The 22,427-nt window shown below is 36.0% G+C and overlaps 2 protein-coding genes and 1 long non-coding RNA gene across 5 annotated transcripts; all 3 read right to left on the bottom strand.

The window, feature by feature from the left end:
• Window positions 1-5,050: 5,050 nt before the first annotated feature.
• LOC103933936 lies at window positions 5,051-7,032 on the bottom strand. The gene is made up of 5 exons (XM_009343637.3): window positions 6,872-7,032; window positions 6,725-6,777; window positions 5,752-5,940; window positions 5,573-5,653; window positions 5,051-5,478 (listed from the first exon to the last, which is right to left on the bottom strand). Exons 1-5 carry the CDS (start codon window positions 6,926-6,928, stop codon window positions 5,310-5,312), a joined length of 549 nt encoding a protein of 182 aa, XP_009341912.2. The 5' UTR covers window positions 6,929-7,032; the 3' UTR covers window positions 5,051-5,309.
• A 6,439-nt stretch (window positions 7,033-13,471) lies between these two features.
• LOC103965209 (methyl jasmonate esterase 1-like) lies at window positions 13,472-21,264 on the bottom strand. The gene is made up of 3 exons (XM_009378228.2): window positions 20,790-21,264; window positions 20,534-20,662; window positions 13,472-13,735 (listed from the first exon to the last, which is right to left on the bottom strand). The coding sequence occupies exons 1-3, from the start codon at window positions 21,261-21,263 to the stop codon at window positions 13,472-13,474; spliced, it is 867 nt and encodes a 288-aa protein (XP_009376503.2). The 5' UTR covers window position 21,264.
• LOC103961883 lies at window positions 14,721-18,252 on the bottom strand. 3 transcript variants are annotated; one of them, XR_007260297.1, is made up of 7 exons: window positions 18,089-18,252; window positions 16,997-18,007; window positions 16,762-16,899; window positions 16,033-16,158; window positions 15,732-15,923; window positions 15,571-15,623; window positions 14,721-15,201 (listed from the first exon to the last, which is right to left on the bottom strand). It is a non-coding gene; the product is annotated as an uncharacterized LOC103961883 (long non-coding RNA). The 3 variants fall into 3 exon arrangements; XR_007260296.1 differs by having other exon boundaries at window positions 16,772-16,899; XR_007260298.1 differs by having other exon boundaries at window positions 14,721-15,173; window positions 16,772-16,899.
• Window positions 21,265-22,427: the final 1,163 nt, after the last annotated feature.

Here is a 22,427-nt window from a genome sequence, read left to right as displayed (position 1 = left end):
AGCCTTTTAAATGCATAATAAAATGGGCCCTCGGACTATAATCCAAAACAACCGAAGTTGCCCATTGTTTTATTTGCCCACCATTTGAATTTAGAGGGATATGTTTGAGGAAGCTCCAAATCAACGTGCAAGTATTTGTATTGGGACTTGGATGAGAAATAATTTTTAAAGGATAATACAACAGTCGACTTAAAAGACCCAATCTTCACAATTACAACTTGTCAGATTCGGTACTCAACCTACTTACAAGGTTTGATGATCTATTATATCGTTGGCCACAAACGAAGGGAGATGATTTTCCCACATTTTTATATTCTATTCGGGTATATATTTTTGTTTATTTCTAATATTTTTGAACAAACAATATTATCTACACTAAGGAAGAGGGAGTGAGCTTAGTCTTGCAATGGATTAGCAATAATATGATTCAAACTCGCTTTTGACAAGAATCAAATCTAAAATCTCTCAGTTAAAACTTACAAGTGAAGATGAATATGATTATACCATAGTACTAAGTGACGTTTATTTATGAAATTTGATTGAAATAAATTAAACGGAAAATTAAGAGACAAGTGAATAAGGATAAGTATAATAATGTGGTGCCAACATGATTAGAATCAACAGTAACCTGATCTCAGGTAGCATTCAGATTCTCTGCCTTCTATTTCTCTGCTCTCCTATCCTCTTCTTTCTCACGGCCGCTCAAAGCGTTTCCAATCTGCAATTCACAACTTTTTGCAGCCTTAACCGGCATAATTAAACACTTGAGGGATTCAACCATGTTGACATGACATAATCTTGAGTGTTCAAATAGAAAAGTAAAGAAATATGAGGGGAGAGAATCTAAAATCGTGTATCAGTCCGTCGTTCTTCAGGTGGCTGATAAAATCAACCGCCATGACTCCCTTTGCAGAAACAACCCCATGTTATTTTTACAACAAGAAAATATCCCAAACAAAAAGGGGAGTTTTAAAATTTTTTTTTTTTGGTTTTTTTTGAAGCTCAAGGAGAATTTTAGTTTGGTGGTAAACCACAATTGGGTTTACGTATTTATCAACTTGTGACTCACGTAATGCCATCAATTTATGTATAAAATTTCATTTTTACTCATTTCCCTGACTTTAACTATTGACAGGATTGAGACTCGAAATTTAAAGTACAAGCTTCGAGTGTTGGTTTTAAAATCTAAACCCTAATAGACTAGGTTAATAAATATTGTTGAGTATTAGGTTTATTGTTTGGTTTTCCTTGCTAAAATTTGTAAATGTTACCACACTTGTTCATAATTTAGAGTTAGAGTACAATGCTAATCTAGTATTGAACTTGTCAAAACACTAGCCCTCTTCACTGCAAAAGGTTTGAACCATACATTTGCATATGCATATCAAGCTTTATTTTCCATATTCCTTTTGTTTAGTGTAGTTGTCTAGTTAGAAATTCCTTCTGTTGTCCAACTGTCTAGGCATGCAAATTAAGACAACCCACATGGGTCATCTGACACCCTTTCCCGTGTGTGGATTTCTCACCCTTGATCGGAAAAGGTTTCTTTGGCTTGTGACACATGTCCCCTAGTTCCTCTTGTCTGAAACATGCAACTCTTCCATTAAAGGAGGTTCCTAGGTTTCATTTGTAGTTGGCTAGGTTATTCACATTTCAAGAAAAAGAGTGCATTTAGCTTAGAGCTACCTCTTAAGCTTCCAAACCGAAACCTAGCCACAAAGCCATCTCATGCACAAACACGCAATCACTGCATATTAGGGTTGCATTATATTCATGGTTTTGTATTAAGTTATTGGTCTAAACCTAAGTTTCATATTCTTCATAGACCAATCTTTTGGATTCATGTTAGGTTCTTCTTCAACTATTTGACTAGAGAGAACCTGACTGGTCGTTTGAGTCCTTAATTCATAAGCATATTATAACATCATATATTTGATCGTGTTGATCTCGATGCCACAAGGTGAAAAGCTCAGGAGGACTTGCCATCTCGTGGACTGAAGGAGCTCATCTTGTGTAAAACAAGGTTATACAAAAGTATAGCTACTCCGCAGATAGGGATCTAGGAATTGAGCTAGTGTGGTATTTGTATGAACTTTGTTTACACTAGTGAATTGGACTCAGTGGAGAGTCCCTGGTTTTTTAACCAAGTGGTGGGTTTTTTCGGCCAAAAAGTTCCTTGTGTTCAATACTTTACAAAGCATCTTTTATGACCAAATAACCATTAGAGGTAAACATCGTAGGGTTTGCTAGTATTGACACTTTGTTAGCCAAGTAAACATAACTCAATAATTAAGTTTAAAACATAACTGAAGATCACACTGCATTGTTTTAGCATTATTAGTTTGCTTGGTTTATATACTTGTGAGCACCTAACAGTCTGTACTCACTTGACTAGTATGTCTAGCTAGTCAGTACAGTTGGTTTCAAAGTTTTTATTGTAAGGTAATCCACCTGGTACCAATTTCAAATACAACTAGAGTTAAAGTTAACAGAGTAAAAGTGAAGTTTTTTTAAGATGTCATGTCTTTCTACATGACGGAAAAAATGCTGTAATCTATTACTATTACAGATCAAACTTTAAAGTTAATAAAAGACCACATAAATGTCACTTAGTATTATAGTTTAGTGGTATTTCTCTTCACTTGTAAGTGAGAGATCTTAGGTTTGATTCTCGTTTTTCAAAAATAAAAAATAAAAAATAAAAAAACTAAAATACCACATAAATAAGGTTGTTGCTAAAGTGATACTCATTTCACTTTAAACAATAAACCATCACAAGGTGGCCCAATAGTTGGAGTCGAATTCGAAGCCCGAATTTCACACGGAGCTTTCTAAGTTCGATTCCTAACGCTGGTGAATCGCATGATGGTAGCCAGGAGGAGGCTGAAATGCTTATATGACTCTTCCTGGCCCCCAAAAAGATGGATTGCCCTAGAGATGCCATCAAGCATCAGCTAATTCCCTTTTGATAAAAAAAAAATATTGCTTTAAACAATAATAGTAAAGAGTATTTTCCCCAAACTTTTTTTTTTTTTTGGTCAAATGATAGATAGATTAGAAGTTAGATTATCCACTGACAGGATTTGAACTCACGTCCTTATGTAAGGGCTCAACACCTTTCCATCATTGTGGTAAAGGACTACTTGCATAAAAAAAAAAAAAAACTATACCTTCTTTAAATTATACTTCTAATAGTAAAGAGTATTTTCCCAAAACTAAATATTCTTTAAATTAGGGAAGTGTTATTGGCACTCAATAAGTTTCATTCTACACTTCTCACAAATGTATTTTTCTTTCATATTATAGAAAGTTTGGAGTCTAGAATAAGATTTTTGAAGTTCTAATAACAATTCCCTTAAATTATACTTCTTCTATTGTGGGGAGTAGAAGATCAATGCTGTATTCTCCACCTTTTGAAAACTAATACAAAAATGAAGAAAAAAAAGAAGAAAAATAAATCAAATGAAATTGCTGGCCGTTGGATCAAACGTACATGCTTTAAGAAAAACCGCAGGCCATAGCGAACCTTGAAACCCAAAACACCACTTACTAGCTAGAACAAAACAACAAAACTGCATTAATAAGTAACTCCAAAAGTCACCGATAACATTCTCCTATAAAACCAAGCCCCATAAGCCAGAAGCCAAAAGCCAAAAGCTCTGAATTCCTACATCTTTCACCAAACCCTTTTTACTCTCCCCCAAAGAAAATGGCTTTCAAAATTTCCAAAGCTCAACAGCATCAACCGTCATCTTTCTCAGAAGCTGCTTCTGGGAAGATCAAAGATGGCCATGAAGTTTCTCCCGAGTCACAGAGTTCCATCACAAGCCACGTGTACCTGAAATCACCCGCTGCAGCTTCCCTGGACAGAGATGTTGTTCTCAGACGCATTCGCCACCATAAGCACTTGAGCAAGGTCAAAAGTGCTTTTCAAGCTTTCATGGGAAGCAGCAGCAGCAGCTCTCCAGAACCAGCTACTAGCCCTAGGACTTCTACTTCTAACATCCATCATGAAACATGGCTGCACCAGGAGGACTCTTTCTCCTCCCCTTAGATGAGAAGCCTTCTGTATTAAGCAGCTTTTCTCATAATCTCGTGCTTGTACCATTTCATGCTTTCAACCCATCTCAAACTTTCAATTCTCTGATCAAAGCTTTACACATATTTTGATATGATGTTGAGGAAGCAAACAGATCACTGACTGACTCCATGGGACCTGAATGATGGTTTTACTTTGTGCATAAATCCAGGGCATAAAACAAAACGATCTAATCTGATGAAGGAAAAGTGGCGACAAAAGATTTTTCTTTTTGTTTTATTTTTGGTAAATGGGGCAACAGCTTTATGTTTTCACTTTGCAACCAGTTAATGGAAACAATACTACGATAAACGACATACGTGTTTAACGAAGTTGGCTGGACTAGTGGCTGGATTATATTTAAAACAAAAAGTATACATATCACTTAGTATTACGATCTAGTGGTATTCTTTTTCACTTGTAAGTGAGATGTCTTAGATTTGATTCTCGACAAAAGCGAATTTGAACCACATTATTACTAGCTCGTTATGAGGCCAACCCACCTACCTCTTTGGTAGTGTAGATAATATTGTTTATTCGAAAATAAAATAAAATAAATAAAAAGTACACTTATGAAGAGTGTGAATGCACAATGACTTTTTTAAATGAGAAATCCTAATAGGACTATCTTGAAGTGGAACTCACCATAGACTCTTTGGCACCTCAGAGTTTAACGTTAATCTTCATGTCAATATTGTAAAATATTGTGCCAAAAAACAATGAAGTGACAAACCGTCCATAAATAATCCCACTTTTAAGAAAGTCTTGTATCTCTTTTTAGAATGCTAAAACTTCTCCCAGTGCCAAAAGGAAAAACGAAAAAGCTTGTAGGATCATAATGTCAAAAAAATAGTGCTCAAACTACGTTTTTGTAAGAATGGTGATGTGATTCGAACTTCATACTTCTATCGATATTATGAAATTAAGGGACTAACTTTTCAAAAGATAAAAGAAGGACCAGGGCACAAGAGATCGAAAAACTCGTTCTTTTATCGATATAACAAAATTGTAAGAAAAATACTGTTAAATATGATGAAGAACAATGTGTGTTACAACACAACCGCAGAATCTATAAGTTCGACGGTCAAAAGCCACGGGACAGATCCCTCCCCATTTGTTCATCATTCGTAGGCAAGTCCTCCTCGGGGAGCCAAGTACGATGTATGGCAGCGTAGCATCATACAATATAATAGGATACATCAAGGGTGAAAATTGCTGACATTTTAGTTCGTCACTTTCTACTTAACAGGCCTGACGAAGAGAGGAGGCGTAATGTTTGGTTGGAGTTGTTCAACACTGCAGATGATCTAGGTACCTGCATTCTCCTTTTCTCCAAGAACACTAAGGAAATCTGTAAGCATTGAGGGGCAGGTGTCTCCTTCAATATAATAGCATCCACCCTGCAATTCACAATTTTCGCTTGTTAGAGATCACATTCATTCATAACGGATTGGCATTAAATGTATCTTTCGCTGTATAGAAGAGGTCACTCACCCTGAGCATTTTAGTTTTTTCTTTTTCTTAGTGGACTTTGAGTCGGTCTTCTCATCCTCAGAGTCGGAGAGGAACTTTTGCCTGCATATGGAATGTGGCCATTTGATTACAATCTCGTAACTAAAGATCAGCATCCACACACAAAGAGAACAGAGAAGAGAGAGAGAGAGGGTTCATACTTCTCACGAGATGCAAGCAGTTCAACAATGTTGCTTGGAAGCATCCCTCCATTACCCAAAGATTCTTGGTTTGCTTTAGGTTCAGAGGTATCTTGAACACTTTCAACTTCAGCAAATGGCCTTAGTGTTTTCTTGGGTGTTTTCTTTTGGGCCCATTGTCTGCGACGTTCTTTTGCTTCACGAACCACCCTATATAAAGTAATATCTTTTTCTTTTAAAATTTATTTCTTAGGCAAGTAAATGCAAAATGTAGATATCATAATCTACACCACCAAGTTTTTTCACAAATTGGTGCTTCACCCCAAAAAAAGAGAAGGAAGAAAATCCATAATCCAGTAATACTTCTTAAACGAACTTTTTAGGAACTCATATCAACAATATAAGGGCATAAAACTTGTCTACTCTGACATATATGTTAGAACATTTTCAGGCTGGCACCAATTCCGGAACAACGCAAACAGATTCCACAATGTTACTTCCAGTCAATCACAGCTGATCACATATAAACACAGTAATCATGTGATAATGCAACGAAGCAACCATTTTTGTTTTGGGTGCATAGTCATGTAATAGACCAGATAAGGCAAAGCATCAAACTTCTTATAGAAGAAAACTATCAGATACGGATTCAACCACACAACTTCAATGCGATCCCATGAATTCGTTTATTTATTCCCTTCACGAACAGGATTTCTGGCATAGAAAAAGAAACATAATTTCACATCGCAATCAACCAAAGCGAATAAAAAATCAAACAAAATTAGACGAACCGATTCTCCTATCCCCTCGCATATAAAGAATCCCAAACAGAATTTTCCGGAAATCAGCTCAAATCAGCATTTTCATAAGAACTCAGACCAGCCCATCTCAATCAACGAATTCAATTTCCAACATTTACAAAGCAACAAACCGAAACCTCAAAAAGTAAAACATTATTTAGCAAAAGAGAACAAGGTAAACAAGTAAAACCCACCTGGATTTATGCTCTTTCTGGAGCTTGCTAAGTTCTTGGTCTTGTTGAACTCCCTGCAACCATCAACAACGTACGAACAAAGTTCAGAACTTTACAGTCGGAAAAAAAAATATTGAACTTCGAATTCTCTTCAGAGACTTGGATTACCTGCTCGGCCGTGAGCTCCTCCGGCGCTTCCGAATCGTAATCTTCTCCGTTCAACATCGGATTCCAATCCGTTTTTGTGTTTGGACAGTTTCAGGCGCGCCTTGGGTTTATGGTTCAAGGCTTTAAACCTACTCCAAGAACGGGAGAGGACGATTTTAATTCTGAAATTGTCGGGTCATGGAAGACCTGTTGGTGATCCAAATAAAAGAAGGAATCCAATTTGAGTTAATATTGGGCCTTGAGCTTCGTTCTTATGGGCTAAGCGGTAACACTGCCCCATAAATCCATGGTGATGACAAAGGGGGTGCCCCATTATATTTATATCTCATTTTATTTTCAAGAGATATAACGGGAGAAATATGAGTTTGAGATATTTTTTAATTTTTAATCTTTGATTAGCTGGATCCACCGTCGACAGATGTAAGACATTTATAAATTTAGATTTTTATTTACATTTTCAAATCAAAATATTTTGCATCTCCCCATTGAAAAGTTTTCCAACCAACCAAAAATATAAAATACACATTTCAAGGCACTTTGCATCTCCCATTAAATATAGGAATTTTTTTTTTAAAATGTCATATGAACTTGTACACATTTTTCAATTTGTCATAACAACTTTTCAAAATCATCAACTTGTCATCTCACCCTAACTCCATTAAGTTTTACATCCAAAATAAGTCATGTGACTTGTGTTCAGGGTTATTTATGTCATTTTAAGATCTTTTTACAAGGTATTTACTTTTCTTTAGTAAAACCTTCAAATTTTGTGTTCAATGGTATTCAAGCGGATCGTTGTGCTCAAGCAATGGTATATGCATCTACAGCTCCATTTCTGGCACCAAACCTCAAGCCGTTTCTTATATTACAGAGCCCGTATAAAATTTGATTTCATGACATACTAACTAAACACACCCCCTTGTGTATCTTAGCATATTTTGAGCAACCATACGAGAATGCAATGCATGAAAATTTCATTGCTACCAAACCAAAAATATTGTTCCATTGCTTCATTATGTTCAAATCAAAAACACCAAATACTGAGGAAATATTGCTTAAAGCTCACAACATTGTCTTCATCCAAAAAAAAGGGTAAATTACACTTTCATATATCAGGTTTGGGATCTATTTCAATTCCTTACAACATCTTTAAAACATTTCACTTTCATACATTAAGTACTATTTTATTTCAAAATAATACATCCGTTACATTTTCCAATCATTGATAAGTTAAGTGCAGATGTGGCTGCCACATAGCTGCCACATAGCTGCCAAATGTATTACACATGGTAAAAAAAATATAAATTTTTTTTTTTTAAACCTTAATCTTCAAAAAAAAAAAAAAAATCAAAAGCTGCAACACATCCTTGCAACCCACCCCGCCCATTATTCCTTCCGCCCCCCCCCCCCCCTCCCGGGCGGGGGCGCGATAACGACCCATTCAAACCCACCTTCCTCCATGACCCACCTTACCCAGAAACCCACCCTCTTATACACATCCCACTCCTTAAATCCACACCTATTGGGAGGATTTGGGTGGCAGGAAAGGAGATGGCTTTTTTTTTTTTTTTTTTTTTTTTTTTCCTTTTCTTTTCTAGGTTGCAAGTAGTGGGTGCGGAAGAGGAGGTGGAGGATGGGTGCACAGTGGCTTTGGGGAAGATGGGAGGGAGAAGAGAGGGGTGGTTTTTTTTCTTTTTTTCTCTTCTTTTGGGTTGCGGGTTGGGCTCGGGTTGGGGGGATGGGAAGATGGGTGCGCGAAGGAGGATGTGGAGGATACCTGGGAGTGGTTTTGGATTTGGGTTGCAACGAGGGACAACGAATGGGGATGATGATGAAGGGGATAGGGTTTCGGCGGCGCCCCGGGGGGGGGCAAGGGGATTAATGGGTTTTGGTTTTGGGGGGGGGAAGGAATAATGGGCGGGGTGGGTCACAGGGATGTGTTGCAGCTTTTGATTTTTTTTTTTTTTTTTTTTTTTTTTTTTGAAGATTAAGGTTAAAAAATATTTTTAAAATATTTTTTTTGTGTTACATTTGGTAGCAACGTGGCAGTCACGTCAGCACTTAACGGATCAATGGATGAAAAATGTAATGAATGTATTATTTTGAAATAAAACAGTATTTAAGGTATGAAAGTGAAATGTTTTGAAGATGTTGTAAGGAATTAAAATAGACCACAAACCCCTAAGATATGAAAATGTAATTTACCCCAAAAAAAAAAAAACATTAACAAAAAGTCTAAATTTTCAAATGATTTCCTTCAAATTCTACGGTTTTCAGGTGGCTTTCTTGAATTGTGCACTGACTTGCCTCTTGCATTTTGTTTCACTCTAACCCTTTTAGAAACCTACAAACAATAGAGGAAAAAAAAAAAAAAAACCGAAAATTTAACAAATGGATTGGATAAAAGCACACACAAGAAAGGGACAATGACATAGGTCAAAACAACTTACATTGGATGTATTTCCTCCAGTGGCATGCTACAAAATGATCAATAAAAGAGTTACACATACATTTGCCTATGAATACAAGACTAAAAATTAAAATATCAAAGTTGTCAATGAGCACACCATTGCTTGTGTTTGCCCACTTTCAGTATTTGGTGAGTTATGGCCAATTTCATTTGTCAAACAAGTTTGTCCCCTCCCAGCTTCTTCATAGGCCTATGAAATTAAATTCCCCAATTTCATTTGTCAAACAAGTTTGGCAATGTGTAATAATACTTGGCAGTCTTAGTATACCCTAGCTTCTTTGCACAATCCTCTATCCCACCTGGACATTAGATCATGGTTCATATTGTCAAACCAAGCAACATGACCACCCACATAAGTCATTGTCCCATTACAGGCTCCTATAAAGTGACCACTATGGTGAATTTCCATTGTAAATAACTCAGATTTATCTGTACAAGATAAGTGGTCAAAGTTTAAGCAATGGGTAAAATGACAAATCAAATAAACATTCTCTACTTAGATACAAAGTAACCATCAATAAAAAAGCGCATGGACATGAAAATAGGTTTCGGTGCTTTAAATTTTGGGATGCAGAGTGCTCAAGTGTTACTTGCTGTGATAACCCGTCCCTAATTTTACAATTTTATTAATTTTAAAAGAGTGAATTGACGAAAATACCCCTAGTGGTGAGATTGTTGACTTTCGTTGACCTTCATTTCGTGACGTGTACGAGCTACTATTTTACCGTATTCTCAAAGTACTCGACAGTATGAACATGTAGTCCAAGCGGAATCAAATTCAGAACTACGATGAAGATTCTATGGAACTACAAATCCGAAAATACTTTTGTAAAATTACTCTTCTATATTTTATATATTTCTTTTAATTATTATATTAATATATTATTATTTTAATATTTTTTTTGTTGGGATATTTTAATTATTTTAACATTTTCTGACCCGTGGGGCCCACACCCACACCAAACTCTCCACTCATCTCTTGCCAAATGTCTCTTCTCCCACACACTCATCTCTCTCTCAGCACTTTCCCACTCAAACCCGCTTAGCCTTTCTCTACTTTTTCATCCCCTATCTATCCTCAGTGTGCACCAACACCATCGCACGCCGTTGAAGCTCCGACGAGCCTCACCACCCTCGCACCTCGCACTTCCCTTTTTCCTCCTGATCCTAAACTCTCGATGTTATTTCTCTCTCTGTGCTCGCTACACATGAATGCTGACGAGAATCCAATGAGTTCACGGCGTCTCCAACATTGGTAAGTTTTGAAAACCAACTAAATCTTCATGGATCGTGTTTTACTATACGTTTCTAGTGTCTTTTAAGGATTTTATGATGTTTGAACGTAGAACCACATCGGGGAAGTACTTCCCCTGTTTTCAGCAAGAAACCCGACAACTTTTGAGCCATTTTTCGACCAACTCCGGCCACGGCAGGACCTCGTACTAGTATATTTCTCTTCCTCTCTTAAGCTTCAATTTCATATATTGTATGCTAGTTTTAGTTGAGTTTTGAAGCTAAACGAAGTCAAGGAAGTTTCTCAGCCAAAATTCCCAGTTTCCGACTTTTTTCTTCATTTGGTCCAGACGACCTGCAAGCCCAACGGGTTAACCCGATCCAAGAAAAAATAGATAAATAAAACATCAGATCCACAACCCGAATCCGATTTCAAACCCGGGATCCAGCCCAGCCCAATTCCAATGCGGATCTAAAATATTCCTAGAATGTTCTCTGGAATATTCCTTGCTTCGACTTTTTTGAAATTTTCTCAGAAACTCTTTTAGGCTAATTTCGACATCTGGAGTCCATTTTTGACATCCATTTAGTGAAATTCCAAAGTTTAACATAGTTGGCAGCTTGGCGTCTCGGTTGACTTTTTAGGGTTGACCGTTGACTTTTTACGAAAATTACCTCGCTTAGGGTATTTCGATGCGCTGATTCTAAATCCGCCATCTGTTTCTCCAAATTCAAATGTTTTAATTAAGTTTTACTAATGGGTCTTTATTACGCTTAGGTACAATTAACATCGGCGATCCGTATTTACTCGTTGGAATGGCTGCGACCTCGCAAGCATATATGAGTGGGTCTCTTCTTTTATATAGTATATATATTTGTTAGTTTCCACATATATATTTATTAATCAATTTTATACGTGATTGCCATAATTAAATTAACAGTTATAAGGAAGTGTAATATTGTTGAAAAATTATGAACAATCCTATGGGATGCACAGGTAAAGGGCTTATGGGGGATACCTTAATTATATTTACGGCTAGGAATAGTATTATATTGATTAGAATTGTTGAATTATTGTGGCATGATCATATTTACATTATGTGCTCATCGTGTGCTACACTAGTGTTAGTACTCACCCGGGCTAGGGCCAATCTTCACGTGTATGTTCACATCGCACCGTACGCTCACTTTGGATCCATTGTATGTGCCAATCCTGTCCTAGATTGCTATAGGCAATTAGGACTCATATATGATGCGCATAGCACCAGTCTTCACATGATTGTAATGCTAGAGCGTAAATCATTATTACACTCAGTCCTATTCATGCTAGAATACCTCTGCATGAACTCATGTGTCAGCATATGTCGATGAGCACCCGTCTTGATATTCATTTATGTTAGTTATTGTGGTTGCCATACGCTATGGTTTATTTATAAATATTGTGAAGTTTTGCACTTTCAAGATGTTACTATTTACAGTAAGTATTATCATTCTATACGTAGTATGCTATGTTTTGTAAACTATACTTGTTTTACAACGAGGGGTTATTATGTTTTCAAAAAAGTTTTACAAAGATTTATTTTTAGGCTCACTCACCCTTGTTTTCCGCCTCTCCAGGTTTTAGTAGCTGAGCTTTCGTGTCAACGACGATTCTTGGCAAATCTTGGTATAGGCGACTACCTTCAATGGTATAATTCTCAATCTACTTCTACTGTACTTTACTTATGCTCTAACATCACGTGTGAATTGGGCTCAATCCCGCTCACATGGCACTCTTGCAATTAGGCACTTTTAGGTTTAAATTTACCCACATTTTCCACATCACTTCACTCTATGGTTTCGTCACCTTCCTGGTATCAAACAGTACAGCTCAATTCGGAATCCAAGTGGACATTCCGGGTCGGAATATGTTGGAGGTATGGGTGTGGTGGACGTTCGATACATAAAAAGTATTAAACAAAGCACATGAAGACATTAAAATGAAACAAGTAGTCGACATCAACACACAGACATTCAAGCTAAACAAAGAACCAAATTAAATAAAATTAAAAAAAACTATTCGAATCTCCTAGTAAAAGTCATTCCATCAAATAAGAAACCAAATAAACATACAAAACAGGACTACAAGTAGAAGAATCAAAATCTCTTATTGTCCCAGACAAAGCCATAATAAATAATTTCATCTAACTTTACCATAATTTATATGAAAATGAAAAATGTGTGCAAGTTCATAAGACATTTAAAAAATTTTCTCTTAAATATACTTTGAGATCAACACAATTGTCCAAATTCTCTAAATTCTCAGGTTTTAACCAAATAACTATTCATCTAGTTGTATTTTCTCTTTGAAGGAGGTTTCAAGTTAAATTCTCCTCTCCCAATTGAATTCTATTTCCTCTAGGGATTAGATAGGTTTACTTTCGTTACGAGTTTTGTATAGTTATATGTTACATAAATCATGTACATAAAAAAAGTCATTTACTTGTAGAAATATGTATCTGAAGAGATGAAAACAATCATCATCAACTACTATAAGTTTTGACCAACTTGTTATTCGCCTAGTGATATTCATTTTCAATAGTGTGGAAAGAGATCCTAAGTTTTTACCTTCAACTTTTGCACTTTTGTTAGTGCTATTGTGAAGGTAAATTACCCTTTACCCCCTCAAATTTGGGTAAAATGTTTTAAAGATGTTGTATGAGGTTGCAATTGCACCCAAACCTGATGGGTAAAATATAATTTACCCTATTGTGAATCATTCAGGACTTGGATAGATAGAAACTCCATGAAAGCTTATACAACATTATTTTTTCAATCAAACAAAAATACATAGTTGAGATTTATTAGTTTCATTTGTGCATTAGCATACACTTAAGCTCCTAGAGGTAGCTAGGGCATTATTTCTGAGCGATCTCTTGGAGGTGGAAGGCCAACTCCAGTGGTTTGGAAGACATGACCATATGATCAGAGCCATTTATCACTTTCACTTCATCTGGAGGATTTTTCGCGATCATCCACATCTGCTGATCCTCCTTTATTGTATTGTCTTGCCTGGACACGATAAATACTCTACGAACCGACCCATATTTCTCCTTTGTGAGCTTTATTTCCTCATTGATGATCGGAAAAAATCTCACCAAAGATATTGCTAGTGTTACATCCTGTGGATACACCCAACCAAATAAGAAATATAACAGATAAAAGAGTTCAAGTATTAGCTAATCAATTGAAAAATATAACCATGTGTGTACTTGAAATTGTGTATCACAATTATCTTTTATTCCTATTTTTTGGTATTTAAAAAAAAATCATGATAAGGGAACCGGAAAGCGGTAGGCATTGTTTAAAAATGAATGCATGGGATTATGGCTGGAATAATACTTGCGGGAAGGATGAGCTATTTCCCCATTTATGAATAACATATCTTGACCGTACAAATCTCATAATTAGAATCATTTGATTTTTTAATCTTAATCTTCATTTGAAGATCACCCGTCTAGATAATTATTTCGATCGGAGATCATTTAGTCATTCAAATGTATAAAATAAATTGATGGTGTAGGTATCAAGTAATATATTCATGATGAATCGTCTATTTATTTGTACGTTTGGATGATTAAATAATCTCCAATTCGAATGATTTTTTTATAAGATTGATCTTCAAATAAAGACTAATAGACACTACAAAAAAAATGAGCACTGCACACAAAAAATTATATGTGCCTTTTGAGGCCAAAAAGCACCAACATTTGTGCTCATAGACCAATAGCAACAGTGCAGCAACTAAGTTTGTATCTGTGCCCTCTATGGGCGTCACCATTACTTATAGCACACAATATGATGTTTTGTGCCCAAAGCTAAGCACAAATACAACCCTTATTGTGTCTTACCTCTAATAAAGGCTACTGAATGTATGGTGTAAGATGGGCACAATTGCTATTTTAAAGGCTTAGATTGCTGTATAAATGTTAAAGCAAGGGCACAACTTTAAAATTGTGCCACTATTATATTTTAATAAATACAATAAAACTCCAGCACAATTAAAAATTTGTGGCATAATTGGATATTTTTATTTAAACATGGAAATCATCAGGTTGCTCATAGAACCTAATTTCCACCTAAATTTAGAAACTTACAAATCATCCATTACAAACTAAACATAAATCAACATTAGCACTAAAATAGTGAAGTTAATATATTACATAACCCATGTTCTCGGCTAAGACCGATTCATGCAACCTAACAATACAACCCATCCAAATGTTAAACCAAAAAATACATGTTATCCTATGCTGGACATACCCAGGATTCTCTATATACAACAAAATATAACATATCCAAGCTTGTATCCCCAAGTCAAACGTACTAATGGTTAAACTAGCAATATATAAACAAAATACACATCTACAAGGGCTGCTTGATGACAACTAACCAGTATTCTCACTTTGGCAGTCCTCATGCATCATAGCACTAGAAATTGGAGGTCCACACTGCACATTCTTGTCATTTCCACCTTCGAAACGCGTTGAAATCTGAGCGTGTGAGCTTCCACACCCTTGCTGCTGATATATATATCTTAGAATGACATTCCACCCCCTCCTGCCAATATCCTTTTAGAATGACATTCCTACCCATTTGCAAAACAAATTACAAACAAATCATAAGAGTATCTTCATTCAGAAAACCTGACTTCTAAACATGTCAATGTCCAAAATTCTCCCATTTTCAACATGCATTTTTCAAGAAGAGACATACACTGGCACACATACAATGAAAATCATATGAAAAAAAGAGCCAAGAAATCACATAAAAGTATCAATCTTTGAAATTTTATTTTCCTTTCCCCCATCACAGCCAAAAAATAAAGGGTAAGTCTACAAATATCAATTTTCATGCCACAAATTTGTGATACATTACAATCTAAAATCACACACATACATCATGCATATACATACATCAGAGGAAAAAATTAGGATTAGAGTTTGATGGTTCTCACCCAAAATTGGTTGCTATCGAGCACACTCACACCAACGTCAATCAGACCATAGGCTGAAAATATCAACAACAAAAAAACTGAGCATTGTTATCCATCGTAACAAAATCAACTGTGGAGTATTAGACAGTGCAATTACAAAATCGGTATGTGTTCTCAACTACCTTCGTTGTCCTCAGGTCTAAAGACATGGTCAAACTTGAACAACTTTTTCGAGGAATCATAACAAATGACCTGCAGCTCGTTATCTAGGGAGGATTCGAATTCAAAAACGAAACCAGATCCGCTTGAAATTTCAGTTTGATTTAAAGGTATACATCTGCAGAAAACTCGGATGTTGCCCTTAAGCTCAATCACTTCATTGTAAAGTCAAAAAAGGAGAAGAAAAGCGTGAGAGAGAGAGAAAGCAGACCAGCGGACTGAGGAGGGAGGGATAGAGAGGGGGGCTAAACCACATTTAAATACCTGATTCTCTTTACTTAGGAATATGGCATTTTCCATGATCTTCAAACATTTCAAAAGCAGAACCAGGCTCCGCACCATGCCGTTTTCATTTTCCCAAATAGAATGTGAGCTATCTTTTAGCCAACCCTGCATATTAATTTATGGTGCTTAGTAAGCCAATTTCCCCAATAACAATTGAGTACCATATAGACCCCAGGATTCAAATGAAAAAGGTAAGTATATAAATGAAAAAGTTATATTATGTCTAAGAAATTTTGGTTATCATCACTCAATGCGTGTGATATGCACATAATAAGTAAAGAAAACAAATCAATGTGATATTGTTAGCATGCAAAACCACTCATGTTACTCCAAGAAGAAAATCAGGAACTACAACGAACAATAAGGAAGATGACGCTATCCAAAGGCAAATAGATAACTGCCCATTTGTTACCATAAAACAACCAAAGTGTAGTCAGTGTTGCTCATAAACTGAAGAAATATATAGGTTACAGAACAGAAGAACCTTGTGAATCTAGATACAACTAAGGCTGCACACCATCATTTTGGTTCTTTACCATCACATGCATTATTTTTTCACAGAAATTTATTATTTACAGAGTGAACCAAGAAATTATTGTTGAAGTAGCATAGTGAAGTAAATATCTTTCATAACTATTTAAAGCATTACGGTCCCTTGGTATTCTTTTAACATTTAATGAAACACAAAGTGAGATCAAACAAACATACAGGTTCACACCTCCATATTGGAATGGCAATCCATGGTCACCTCAAATACAGCATCAAGACCTCCAAGCTCCCGTAATTTTTCCTTAAAGTTGCCCCCCCCCCCCCCCCCCCCGACTTCCTTTACTGCACCAGTGGTTTCTGAAAGTACAGGCCAAAAGCTTGACATCCTGACTAAATAATGCATAAAAATATGTATCATGACCAGAAAATCATAAGCTTCAACACAGACTCAGACCTTCAAGAGAGATAGTAGATAAGCAAGCTTTCTCCGTAGTCAGCAAAGCTATCCATTTTGGGCATAACTCCGGATTCTCCATTTCTCCTTTATCTGCACAACTCAGTTCAGTAGCAACAATTCCTAAATTTATTACAAAAAGAATTGCAGAAATTACCCACCTTTGTCGCTCACATCACTGTCCACCTTGCTTGCAATCGTCTCTAGGGTTTTAACCGAAGAAAAAGAGGGATCAAATCAAATCAGAAAATCTCCAAATTCTACATTTTCTTGGACTGGAAAATAAAATTAAAACTATAAGAAGCAGTAATCTTCGAATCCGAACCTCAAATTCAAACTTTTCTTGTAATTCAAAAATTAAAAAAAAAGGGAAATGAAATTGTTTACCTTGAGCATAGAGGGCTTCCTACAACCAATTGTCAAGACTTGTGTTTGATCTACATACATGTCAAGAATAAAGTTTAAAACTTTATCACAGAAATACATAAGCAACCAAGAATTGCAAAAAAAAAATCCATCAACAGAGGAGCAAAACAATAAGTAAAACAACCTTCTAACTTCCTTATCACACAAATACAGAAGCAACAAAGCCATACAAAAAACCCCAAAAAAAAAAAAAAAAAAAAATTACGGACCTTAAGACTGAGAACAAACACGCAGACAGAGAGATCAATGTGCAAAATGAGAGAAAACAAAACTAATAAGGCAAATAAATATCTCTGATGATTCCCCCAAAATCTGACCTAACACACTAAAAAATTCGAAAATAATCCACAACAAAAAGGCAGATCTAAGCTGATAGAAAAAAAAAAAATTTTAAAAGCACTTAGCTTTCGAAATCCAGGCATGCAGCGGTAGATCCGGATAATCCGTATCCCCACTTCTGAAATCCATGACTGATAGCTTTCCCCTTCGCTCTCTTTCCATTGTCATCTCTCTCTCTCTCTTTCTTCCGCTCTCTGTCAGAGTCTCCATCCCCCCGAAACCCTCATTGAAGGACAGCAAATGACACTGCACACAACAACCCTCGAAATCAGTCAAAACCGAGAAGAGAAAATCGACTTTCCCACTTATGAAATCCATTAGCCATACCTCTCCCCTGCGCTGTCTTCCCCTTGGCATCTCTATCTCTCTCTGTGTCTCTCTCTCTCTCTTTCTCTCTCTGTCTGTCTCTCTCTCTTTCTCTCTTTGTCTGTCTCTCTGTCTCTCTGTCTCTCCGTTTCTTCCGCTCTCTGTGAGAGCTTCATTTCCCCGAAACTATGAGGGAAGGACACGACAACCCCTTAATTCACTCAAAACCGAGAGGACAAAATTGCCCTTCCAACCTAGTCCACAAATAATAGGTTTCTTGTAAATAAGGTGAAATGAAGGGGTAATTCGTCCAAAACCGTCCGGACAAAATCACCCTTATCAGTTCAAATAATATCCTTCAAACCCAGCCCAATTCTCATGGTTTTTTTGTAAATAAGATGAAATCGAAGGGCAAACAATTGACTGTAGCCCAATGAACAGTCAATTCCTCCTTAGTTTTAGAATAGATAATGTCTCATAACCTTTGTGTTGCCACGCTGTGAATTCACTGAATTCTGCGGTATGAAGCGGACGAGAAACATAATTATAACCTAAAAAAATATATACTAGGAGTAAATCTACAAGGGCTAATTAGAAAGAAAACATTATTATATTGGAATACGACATAAGTTGATAAAAGGACCCAAGAGGAGTCCAGCATAGCATAAGATAGTTATATTTTCATAGTACACCAGTGAAATATAACATAATACAAAATATATTAATTGTCCTCGTCATTGCTGCTTAAAATCTCAACGGTAACATTCTGCATATTTCGTGAGCTCAACTGTGGGACAGACAGACCTCTAGGACGAATTTGTGCTTGATAAGTGCGTGGTTCTTCAATAATAACGACAGAATTGGTAGACTGTTCAGTTGTTGTTTCAGCAGAAACCAAATTGACAGGATATTCTTCTGTCCTACCTGGGTTTGCTCATGCTGGCAATACACGTCCTTGAGGTGCGCGTACGCATTCGTTATTAAAGGGTAATGCGTAGCCAAGGCGACCATCAACAAAAGTAGTAAGAATGTACTGATTATTAAAAGGACGAGGCATGCGCCCGGCATTAACAGGTTGTCGTGGACGTTGAACTGGAGGATTCATTGTGGAATTTTCTGTTGTAATGTTGGAAGCAATATACGAATGTGATGCTGGAGATTCAGTTCCAATTCTAACTCCACGACGTCGCCTGTCCGCCATTGTCAATGATGTAGAACTTGCTCAAATTCAAAAGAAACATATGTGTATGAAGCAACCTTCTTAATTTCCATATACAAATTAGTAAGGGAGTGTGTGGACGTTTTATAGTAGAATAAAGGCACAAATCCATAATTGTGCCAACATATTCTTTTGCTATAGAGTATTTATTATTTATTAATATTTACTGGACACAATTTCTAACATTTGTGTCAGAAAAGAGGAATTTATAATTATTAAAATATATTCTCTATTTGAAGACCCAATGAGAAGTAGAGTGATTTATTATTTATTAATATTTAGTGGACACAATTTCTATCATTAGTGTCATAAAAAGGAATCTACAATTATTAACTCATTTGTCTATCTGAAGACCAACTAACTTTTGCACAGAGACCAACCCTAAGGGCACAATTGTTGGTTATGTGTCACTGCAGGTAGGACTTTAAAACCAAAAACCATATCACCAAGTATAAAAAACAAACCTGCAAGAAGATAACAATCCAAAAAGCAATTCAAAAAGATACGAATCTAACAAACATTCATTGCACCTGGAAATGATCCTTTGTAAATCTAAAACATGCCACTTAGTACTATGGTGTAGTGGTATTCTTCTTTACTTGTAAGTGAGAGATCTGAGGTTCAGCTTTCGGGAAAAACAAATTTGAACAACATTATTGCTAACTTATTTTGAGGCTAAAATATTGCACGATAATAAACAGCTTCATACCATTATTTACCACAATTTTATAAATTTTAATTATTGGTGTGCTAGTGGAGGTAAAGACAAACGAGAGAGAACATATAGTGCCTTTGACAAATAATTTTTATAGACACAAAATATTTTTTGTGCCCATTTTCAGTAAAAAAGTTGTCATGTGATCCCACTCGACACGATTTCCGTGCCCATTACTGTTTTGTGTCTGCTTTTTTTAACATTGGGCACAATAGATGGTGCCCTCTATGGAATGGGAATTGTTTAAGCTTTTTGGTGGTCAAACTGACACAAAATTCTCAATTGTGCCCTTTATTTTGTACCCAAAGCTCATTTTTCTTGTAGTGAGATTAAATGATTCTAATTGTTAATTTTGTTTGATCAAGATGAGTTATTCAAAAATGGGAAAATACGTGCATTCCCACATGGGGAGCCAAGTATTATCCTCATGGCCATAGAACATATATATTTGAAATAATTTCTCACCTGTGTATCATAATAGAAAATACAAAATTTATCCCGATGCCCAAACCCTCCACTAACTAAGACTTACTTCTGGTGGCGAGAGTTGGTAGAACATCGATGATACAAACTTAGGCCCAAAAAGTACCGAGGTTTGAGGATGTCCGGTCTCATTGTCTTGTCTAAATATAGAATCCAAAAAGTTCAATTTACCCGCAACCTATATGTTGTTATTTTCAAAGGTATAATTAGTGAATTCTGACAACAGAAATAAGAGATATGATTAGTGAATATTAACAAGCGTTCAATCTTATCGAACATGACTTCTGAAAAAACAAATTATATACCTCATTAAGTACTGTCGAATAATTGAGATCAGGACCAGGCATCAAAGCGGTGACAAATACAGCGACATAAATTTTCTGAGGGAACCTCTCCATGGCAATAGATATGGAAGCCCCGCCAAAGCTATGGCCGACCAGAATAACCCTCTCCTTCGGTGGGAGAGACTCCATGAATTCAATCAAGGGCTCAACGTAGTCTGAGAAGGAATTGACTTGTTGTACCTGCTTAGGATTTATCCCAGATGCTGCCATGTCTAGAGTTGTAACATTGTGCCCTGTAGAGTTCAGTAGTGTTGCCAATTTATACCAACACCATGCTCCAACACCAGCTCCGTGAACTAGCACAAAGTGCCTTTTGCAATCTGACCTTTGGCTCGGTTGGTTTTGGTTGGGTGGAATTCGAGTTGGGGTGCAGATTGTTGCTAAGCAAAGAAATAAAAGGAAAGGAACCAAATCCTTCACTCTAATACATTTCATCTTTCAATTCGTAGGCCTCACCTGGTTACCGCTTTTTGACAAAAATAGAAGATGAAATAAAACTAGTTAGCGATGAATCATTTCAACTTTATAACATGTGTATTTTTTTGTATAAGGTTCAAAAACTAGTCAAAAAGAAAACTTAATGCATATGCACTCTAGTACAAGTTCGATCTTTTTCGATCTATTTTTCTTAACAATTAATAATTTAATCAACTAATTAATACTTAACATTAATCAACGCAGTCTCTTTCTTGTTTTCCAGTATAACTCCCATCTTGCAATAAAATACAGAGCAAATTAAAAAATTAAAGCGTTTGTTTTGTTATTTTATAGTTTTACAAGTTTGACGGGAAATATAGGATCACCTTTTGTCGTCGGTGCATATTTGTCAACGTGTGAGGAGAGCAAGGGTATATATCTTTATAGACTCCAATAGCGTGCAATGAAATTTAAAAAAAAAAAATGAAATAAATAAAATAAATTTAATTGGACCCCAGTATTTACTTTTTTTTTTTTCGGTTGGAAACTTATAAGATCAAAATTAAGTTAAAATAAAGGAAAACTAATATCATGAAAAAAGCATAAATCTATTATAAACAAAGGCCATCTAACGTCCATATCCTTCTTAATTAATCAAGAATGTAATTTTGTAACTTAAAGCAAGATCTTAAGAGAATTTGGAGATCAAATTATCAAAGGCTTTTTTTTTTGGTACATCGATATTTTTACAATAGGAGAGGCGGAGTTTGCCAAAGTCACACAATGGGCGTAATTTGGTGTCGAATTCGCCATCCACTAGATGAACATAAGACTAGAAGATGAACATACAATTCTTATACATCTGAACCTTTCTCTCCCTATCTCTGTCGTCTCTTCTCTCTCTCTCTCTCTCTCACCCACTTTATAATTTGGTTTACAACAATTTCCTTATGAAAATATTGACTTCGAAGAGCATATCTACAAGAGGAGATTATTTTAGTTCTCGACCATTATCTTCAAGGACTCGTAGGGGGGATACATGAAATATTTGGGTCTTTATAGAATTCAATGAAATATTTGAGTCTTTATAGAAATATTGTCTCAAATGAGAGAGTATTGTAAAAACTTAAATTTGCGGCTTATATAGTTTTATGTAATAATTTGATTAGATGCTAAATTTTT

Source organism: the organism of the source record quoted next, unplaced genomic scaffold (assembly GCF_019419815.1).
Source record: "Pyrus x bretschneideri cultivar Hongxiangsu unplaced genomic scaffold, Pyrus_bretschneideri_v1 Contig1, whole genome shotgun sequence".
Classification (NCBI taxonomy): Eukaryota; Viridiplantae; Streptophyta; class Magnoliopsida; order Rosales; family Rosaceae; genus Pyrus; species Pyrus x bretschneideri.
The sequence above is the reverse complement of the archived record's forward strand: the minus strand, read 5'-3'. Positions and strand labels throughout refer to the sequence as shown.

Bases quoted from the DNA above. Each gene is read 5' to 3' on its own strand.
- LOC103933936 (XM_009343637.3), bottom strand. From the start codon at position 6,928: ATGTTGAACGGAGAAGATTACGATTCGGAAGCGCCGGAGGAGCTCACG. The intron at 5,654-5,751 runs GTATGAACCCTC...TTCCATATGCAG, and splicing joins CTGCTTGCATCTCGTGAGAA to GCAAAAGTTCCTCTCCGACT. The intron at 5,479-5,572 runs GTGAGTGACCTC...TGTGAATTGCAG, and splicing joins AAAAAACTAAAATGCTCAGG to GGTGGATGCTATTATATTGA.
- LOC103965209 (XM_009378228.2), bottom strand. From the start codon at position 21,263: ATGAAATGTATTAGAGTGAAGGATTTGGTTCCTTTCCTTTTATTTCTT. The intron at 20,663-20,789 runs GTATATAATTTG...AACAACATATAG, and splicing joins ATTCGACAGTACTTAATGAG to GTTGCGGGTAAATTGAACTT. The intron at 13,736-20,533 runs GTAAGTCTTAGT...GTGTATCCACAG, and splicing joins ACCAACTCTCGCCACCAGAA to GATGTAACACTAGCAATATC.